Here is a 7,974-nt window from a genome sequence, read left to right as displayed (position 1 = left end):
CCAATGGAAGAGCTATAATGATATTACATAAATTTAAATAATTAGTTAGTTATATCGAGTTTGTCAAAAGTGTATCTCCGCGAATGTATTCCCGAAGTATTCATCTCTTATTGTTTAAAGCATATCAAGCTATCCTCTCGAACCTTTTGTCACGTAAACAAGCTCCAGATGTTTGTTAATTCTATCAACAACTAGCATCGATGCGGTAGAGACCAATACCATCTTTTTGTTAATCAAAATTGCAACTCGGTAGCTCACGAGCTTGCCACCCACGCTTAAAAACTTACATGGTTGATGTCTTGGTTCAAGGATTACCTTTCATATTCGACTGTCTTGTTACCTTTGGTCGATGCACGACTTAGTCTTTTTTTAATATTTTTCTATTATGAGTGCCGAAAAAACTCAAATCATAACAATTGGGTTGGATTCATCCGGTGGTTCACAATCATTTTTTACCACTCCCACATGCATCAAACAGTGCATTTTGTTGTTTGTTTTTTTTTTACTCGTACTTTTCTCGTGAGATAATTACAGTCAGATGATTAATCTAGTCAATAATGATTTGACTCGAGGATTGATATAGTTATTCACATAAAGACATTAACTGACGGTGCATTTGGTTCATTTTTTTTTCGTATGTATGCTTGAAAATAAAAAATAAAATTATAAAGGGTTAAAGATCGATTTAGTCATTCACACGTAATTTTGAACACAATTGCCGTTAGTTATCAAATTGTTCATTTTTTTTTTTTTTTTTTTTTTTTTTGGGGGCGAAAGTTAATTAATACGGTTAAAAATGAACCCCTGGTTAAAACGAATGCCAGCTGGCGCCCAGTCAGACCTTTTAAAAGTCCATTTTTATTTCTCAATGAATCATTTTCCTTGAGGATTTCAAAAAACGACATAATTCCTAATTAAAAAAAAAAACAAAAACAAAAAAAACAACCAAACAAAAAAGAAAAAAAAAAAACTGTTTAATTCCATTTTTTAAATACGCCTCCCGAGATTACGTAGATACCAGCACTATAAATATCAAGCATTGACAAATCTTCTTCCTTAGTCTTCGCCGAAATTCGGAGTGGGAGTGGGAGCTGGAACGAAAGCGATTTTCCTGTTCTCTTCCCCATTTTTCTTCGTCGTTCAATTCTGTAGGTTTGCTTGCGATTCCTCTTGAATTTAATCGTTGTTTTCTGTGAATATTCTTCGTAAATCACCGTTGCCGCCAATTTTGGCGATCGAATTTTGTTTTGCTGTAGAAATTGGAGGAGAATTTCGTGTTTGAGGTATTGTTTAAGTTGTTTATGATTTCTCGGCTTGATTGTGGTATCTAGGCTGGAACTGATTTGTTGTTACAGAGAAGCTTTCCGTTTGATTGTTCGATTATGAGATCTTAGTTCTATTCTGTTTACTCTCGTGATTCTTCCTCATGTATGATTTTTTTTTCTTCCTGTCAATGACTTAGGAATTAGAGTAATCAAGCTAGGATTGGAACGTTTGATGTCATTGCTTTTCGTGCGGTGTTTTTTCCCCTAATCTTCTGTCGTATCATTGATCTTCTTTGGAGCTTATAGTGTAGAATCTTGTAGAACATGACTAGAGGGGAAGCTATTGAGGAAGCTGTAGTTTTCCATTGTGAATTTGTCAAAACCATATTCTATAAAAAAACCTGCAGTCATAACATGATCTATCAGATTTGCCTTGTTTTCCATCGGTTCTGAAAACTCTTTTGTTCCCTGCAGGTGACTGGTAACATTTATCTTGGGATCAATGGCCGTGTCTGTCAAGATAATGTCTCTTACTGTCGCAACTTTAGGTGTGATATCCTTTATATTTGGAGTCGTAGCTGAGAACAAGAAGGTAAGCTTCTGTTCATAAATTGTTTGATTCTTACTGTGTAGATATTTGTGCATTTGAAACTGTCACAGCAAGAATTAAGATACGGATTGAATTGTTTTTGTTGAATAGTTTATCTTTGTCTATCCTATATTGTACCTTGAAATGTTAATTTCACATATCATTTACCTGCTTAATACGCGTTAATTGTATATTCCAATTTCATGTGTATGTTGGTGTCTAATTTAGCATGTGGCCTCATACCAATAGAGAGAGTATTTCTTGATTATAAACTCATGGCTTTGCTAATTTCATTGAGCCATACACGAACCCAGCCTATGCAATATCATATAATTGAACTTACCCTCGTGTCCTAAGGATTTTCCAAGCTCCCTCGTTAATGGGCACTGTCCTTTCTTGTTGTCTTTGGTTGTGGGCAGCCTGCATCTGGAACTCCCATCCCAGGCAAAGGCATTGTTATTTGTCAATATCCAGCGGACCCAACTGTGGCCCTGGGATATCTTTCCGTTGCGTTTCTTCTTGCTTCTTCGATCGCAGGATACTTCTCTTTGTTCTATCCTTACCAAGGAAAATCCGTTCCTCGAGGTGCCATGTTTAAGAGCAGCAGTTTCTCTATTTTCTTCAACATTGCCCTGTAAGTTCTCTTTCCAAGTCGCATCCTTTACTCTAACTCTTAGCTAAAACTTCTAAACTTTGTAGTAATTACTTGCATTATGGTTTCAATGTTATAGTTTCGTGAAATTCTTGCTTTTGTCTGAGAATCTACTCCTACGGTGTGTTGTCATTGATTGTCGTATTTATTTGATCACTTGGAATGTGTTTTTATTTTCATTTTGATGAAGTCGAACTGCAATGGATGTTCTTTTCCCCGAGTCGTCGAATGAATTCGATCCTTGGGATAATGCATCACCTAATTATCGTCTTCCTCTCCACCCTCAATAAAAATAAAATGTGAAATGGAAACGTTATCAATCAAACATTCATATCGATCAGTATGATTTTTGTAAGGCATTGTTGCATATCATTTGAATCCACCCTCTGTGTTTGCAGGTTCACAACTGGATTGGCTATAACTTTGCTTGTATGGCCTACAGTCACCGAGCAAATTCACTTGACTCGCAACGTTCATCACAATCTCGAAGCAGCATGCCCGACTGCTAAGACGGGTCTTCTGGGTGGTGGTGCATTTCTATCCCTTGATTCATCCCTCTTCTGGTTGGTTGCCCTGATGTTGGCTGGAAATGCTCGAGAGGACTACTTTGATGAAATAGAGGAAAACGGAGACAGCGTTGAGGCTCTTAAGAACAACGCATGAAATTTCTTCGATCAATGAGAATAATAATTCAGTTTCACTTTACTGTTGTGATTGACTATTAAGTAAGGACTTAATTGTAAATATGATATTCTAAGAAATGTTCATCAGTAAAATTATAGTCTAATTGTATGAGTTTTTATTTTCGCCAACTTTTTTCATTTTCAACTTCGACATGACTCAATTCTTTCAAAGTAGTTGTGGCCTATAATAATATTTTCGTCTAAAATCATAAATAAATTATTTATCGCTCAAACAAAAATTAGTAATAATTAATATATTTAAATTTTATAAAATTTAGTTATTAATGTAATGAACGGTGGATAAGTATGATTTTTTAAATAATTATACAAAAAAATTTGACAACCCGACAATCCAATCCAACTCAATCCATGAGTTTTAAACCCTATTTTGATTGCTCGAGTCACCAACCCATATTTTAAATTAGTTCAAAAGATTTTTTTCAACTTAACCCGTACCTACCTCGACACCATGTTGCTAGCTAAAATACATATAGTGAAAGGGTAAAATTGACATAAAAGTCATATTTAAGAGTTTTTTCCCATTTATATCCATACGTATAACCTCGTGTTTATAGTCAAACCAACTTGACCTAAAAGTTATATATATATATAATAAGACATGATTTGTGTTATTAATCTCTCACCATTTTTTTCGAGATATTTCAAACATTAAACATTAAATATTTGATAGCTCATAAGTTGATAATGGGAGCTCGTTACTATTCCGTCATTCGTGTTGTTGATCGATAAACCTTCTCCTTCAAATTGAAGTTTAATACAGTTATAAGAAACAGTGGAGCGGTCATTGGTGCCGTAGTTCGTGACCCTAGTGGAAAAACTACGATGACATTAGATCAAATTAAATATTTAGTTAGTTGTATCGAGCTTGTCAAAAAAGTATCTCTTCGCAAAGGTATTCCTAAAGTATTGAAGGCGCGTATTCATTTCTTACTGTTTAAAGCATATTGAGCTATCCTCTCGAACCTTCTGCCGCAAAATACGTAAACAAGCTCCAAATGTTTGTTGATTTTATCAGCAACTAGCATCGACGCGGTAGAGACCAAGACCATCTTTTTGTTAATCAAAAGTGCAACTCGGTAGCTCGTGAGCTTGCTACCCACGCTTAAAAAACATACACGGTTGATGCCTTGGCTCGAGGATCACCCTCCATAATTCAACCGTGTTATCACCTTCCGTCTATGCACTCCTTAGTTTTAGTTTTTTTTTTCTTTTCTTTTTTTAATGTTTTTCTATTAGTGTGCTAAAAAAAACTTAAATTACAATAATCTGGGTTGGATTCATCGAGTGGTTCGCAAATAATTATGAACACTCCCACATGCATCAATCGGTGCGTTTTGTTGTTCATTTTTTTTCAATCCATACCTTTCTCGTGGGATCATTACGGTCAGACACATTAATCCAGTCGATACGAGCTTGTTACTTATACCTAAAGACATAGACCTATGATGATTCGACATGGATATCACCCTTGATCAGTCGACTCTCTTGGTACGTATGCTCAAAAATAAAAAACTAAAATCATAAAAATTAGATTGATTAAGTTATTGACAGGTAATTTTGAACACGAACATGTCAAAATTGTTCATTGTTTGTTTGGGATGGACATTCATTAATATGGTTAAAAATTAACCCTAGTTAAAACGAATGCCAGCTGGCGCCAAGCCTGACTTTTTAGAAGTCCATTTTTATTTCTCAATGAATCACTTTCCTTGTGGATTTCAAAAAACGACATAATTCCTAATTAAAGAAAAAAACAACCAAACAAAAAGAAAAAGAAAAAAAAAAAACCGTTTAATTCCAGGATATACATTGGACGATACCGAGCACTATAAATATCAAGCATTGACTAATCTCATTCCATACTCTTCGCCGAAATCCAGAGTGGGAGTGGGAGCGGGAACGAAAGCGATTTCCTGTTCTCTTGCTCATTTTTCTTCGTCGTTCAATTCTGTAGGTTTTCTTGCGATTTCTCTTGAATTTCATCGTTGTTTTCTGTGAATATTTTTCGTAAATCACCGTTGCCGCCAATTTTGGTGATCGAATTTTGTTTTGCTGTAGAAATTGGAGGAGAATCTCATGTTTTAGGTATTGTTTAAGTTGTTTATGATTTCTCGGCTTGATTATGGTGTCTAGGTTGGAGCTGAATGGCTGTTACAGAGTAGCTTTCCGTTTGATTGTTCGATTATTAGATTTTAGTTCTATTGTTCTTACTTTCGTGATTCTTCCCCGTGTATGATTTTTTTTTTTTGCTATCAACGGCAAAAGATGATTCTTAAACTGGTTTGCTTAGGGATTCGAAGCAATCAAGCTGAGATCGGAACGTTTGATGTTATTGCTTTTCGTGCGGTGTTTTTTCCCCTAATCTTCTGTCGTATCATTGATCTTCTTTGGAGCTTATAGTGTAGAATCTTTTAGAACACATGACTTGAGGGGAAGCTATTGAGGAGGCTGTAGTTTTCTATTGCGAATTTGGAAAAACTATATTATGTAAAAAAAACCTGCAGTCATAACTTATTCTATCAGATCTGCCTTGTTTTCCATCAGTTCTGAAAACTCTTTTGTTCCCTGCAGGTGACTGGTAACATTTATCTTGGGATCAATGGCCGTGTCTGTCAAGATAATGTCTCTTACTATCGCAACTTTAGGTGTGATATCCTTTATATTTGGAGTCGTAGCTGAGAACAAGAAGGTAAGCTTTTGTTCAGAAATTGTTTGATTCTTACTGTGTAGATATTTGAGGATTGAATTGGTTGTTGTTGAATAGTTTGTCTTTGTCTATATCATAAAGTTAACTTACTCTCGTGTCTTGAGAATTTTCCTCGCTCCCTCGTTAATGGGCACTGTTATTTTTTTTTGTTGTGTTTGCTTATGGGCAGCCTGCATCTGGAACTCCCATCACAGGCAAAGGCATTGTTATCTGTCAGTATCCAGCGGACCCGACTGTGCCCCTGGGATATCTTTCCGTTGCGTTTCTTCTTGCTTCTTCGATTGCAGGATACTTCTCTTTGTTCTATCCTTACCAAGGAAAATCCGTTCCTCGAGGTGCCATGTTTAAGAGCAGCAGTTTCTCTATTTTCTTCAACATTGCCCTGTAAGTTCTCTTTCCAATTCACATCCTTTACTCTAACGGTTAGCTAAAACTTCTAATCTTTGTAGTATTTACTTGTATTATGGTTTCATTAAATTCTTGCTTTTCTCTGAGAATCTACTCCTACGGTTTGATTTGAAACAAGATTTCTTGCATGTTTATCAGTTGAGAGGTGTGTTGTCATCCATTGCCGTATTTATTTGATCACTTTGGATCTGTTTTTATTTTCATTTTGATGAATTCGAGCTGTAATGGATGTTCTTTTTCCCCGAGTCGTTGAATGAATTCGATCCTTGGGATAATACACCACCTAATTATCATCCTCCTTTCCACCCTTAAATAAAATGTGAAATGGAAACGTTGTCAGTCAAACATTCATATCGATCAATGTGGTTTCTGTAAGGCATTGTTGCATATCATTTGAATCCACCCTATGTGTATGCAGGTTCACAACTGGATTGGCTATAACTTTGCTCGTATGGCCTACAGTCACCGAGCAAATTCACTTGACTCACAACGTTCATCACAATCTTGAGGCAGCATGCCCGACCGCTAAGACTGGTCTTCTGGGTGGTGGTGCATTTCTATCCCTTGATTCATCCCTCTTCTGGTTGGTTGCCCTGATGTTGGCTGGAAATGCTCGAGAGGACTACTTTGATGAAATAAAGGAAAACGGAGACAGTGCTGAGGCTCTTAAGAACAGCGCATGAAATTTCTTTGTTCGGTGAGAATAATAATTCAATTTCAATTTACTGTGAATTTACTTGTAACTGACTATTAAGTAAGAACTTGAATGTGAATATGATATTCTAAGGAAGGTTCATCAATGAAATTATATCACGATAGTATGAGTTTTTATTTTCCATTTTCAACTTCAACATGACTCAAACTCAAATTCAACTCTTTTAGAGGAGTGGTAACCTATAATAATTATAAATAATAATAATAAAAATTTATTAAGTAGTTTTGAACCAAGAGCAAAGGTGGTTCCCCCAGACCACCTAGATCCCACGAGTGAATAGAAAATTGGATCTACATTGGATCTCACCTGAATCGACCCATCTATTCTCCCGAGGAGAAGTTTGGTTTCAAACCCCGGTTCTAACAGGAGAAGTACGCCATGCTAATGTGCCTTGGATGATCCACATCTCAGGGTTAGGCGCTGATGAGCACGTTAAACTATCCATGTGGTTGAGAGTCCTCACAGTTCAGGCACAACGAAGCAATTATTAGGGGCGCGCTCTACGAGTAGTATGACATAAATTAATATGTAGCATTTGCCTTTAAAGGTCTGGTTCTAAAATTCACATAGTCAATGCTCAAAAAAAAATCCTATCTTGTCATCGGACATGACGATTGAATTGATTAATAAAATATATTTCGAGTTTTTATCATTCAGTAGTCGACATGTCGTTTTACGGGTTCCGCGTAAATGTGGCAGCCAATCAAATCGATTGGGCCTCGCGCTCAAAACCCTAGCTTCTTGTTAGAAATCCCTCCACTTAAATATCGGCGCCCAAAACTTCCATTTAAAACAAATCCCTGTTTCTCCCCCCCCCCCCCCCCCCCCCCCCCCCCCCCCCCCCCCCCCCCCCCCCCCCCCCCCCCCCCCCCCCCCCCCCCCCCCCCCCCCCCCCCCCCCCCCCCCCCCCCCCCCCCCCCCCCCCCCCCCCCCC

At 37.2% G+C, this 7,974-nt stretch overlaps 2 protein-coding genes across 6 annotated transcripts; both read left to right on the top strand.

Annotated features, from left to right (window-relative positions):
• Positions 1-1,019: 1,019 nt before the first annotated feature.
• Positions 1,020-3,301, top strand: LOC111443679. Of its 3 annotated transcripts, none has more exons than XM_023081603.1 (4): positions 1,020-1,152; positions 1,740-1,857; positions 2,274-2,488; positions 2,905-3,301. In XM_023081603.1, the coding sequence occupies exons 2-4, from the start codon at positions 1,768-1,770 to the stop codon at positions 3,167-3,169; spliced, it is 570 nt and encodes a 189-aa protein (XP_022937371.1). In that variant the 5' UTR covers positions 1,020-1,152; positions 1,740-1,767; the 3' UTR covers positions 3,170-3,301. The 3 variants fall into 3 exon arrangements, with proteins under 3 accessions (XP_022937371.1, XP_022937372.1, XP_022937373.1); XM_023081604.1 differs by having other exon boundaries at positions 1,048-1,148; XM_023081605.1 differs by lacking the exon at positions 1,020-1,152 and adding an exon at positions 1,166-1,283.
• Positions 3,302-5,044: 1,743 nt separating this feature from the next.
• LOC111443681 lies at positions 5,045-7,130 on the top strand. Of its 3 annotated transcripts, none has more exons than XM_023081607.1 (4): positions 5,045-5,164; positions 5,782-5,899; positions 6,087-6,301; positions 6,744-7,130. In XM_023081607.1, the coding sequence occupies exons 2-4, from the start codon at positions 5,810-5,812 to the stop codon at positions 7,006-7,008; spliced, it is 570 nt and encodes a 189-aa protein (XP_022937375.1). In that variant the 5' UTR covers positions 5,045-5,164; positions 5,782-5,809; the 3' UTR covers positions 7,009-7,130. The 3 variants fall into 3 exon arrangements, with proteins under 3 accessions (XP_022937375.1, XP_022937374.1, XP_022937377.1); XM_023081606.1 differs by having other exon boundaries at positions 5,046-5,160; XM_023081609.1 differs by lacking the exon at positions 5,045-5,164 and adding an exon at positions 5,223-5,295.
• Positions 7,131-7,974: the final 844 nt, after the last annotated feature.

Source organism: Cucurbita moschata, unplaced genomic scaffold (genome assembly GCF_002738365.1).
Source record: "Cucurbita moschata cultivar Rifu unplaced genomic scaffold, Cmos_1.0 Cmo_Scf00005, whole genome shotgun sequence".
Taxonomy (NCBI): domain Eukaryota; kingdom Viridiplantae; phylum Streptophyta; class Magnoliopsida; order Cucurbitales; family Cucurbitaceae; genus Cucurbita; species Cucurbita moschata.
Note: the sequence above shows the minus strand (reverse complement) of the source record. Positions and strands in the feature narration are given on the sequence as shown.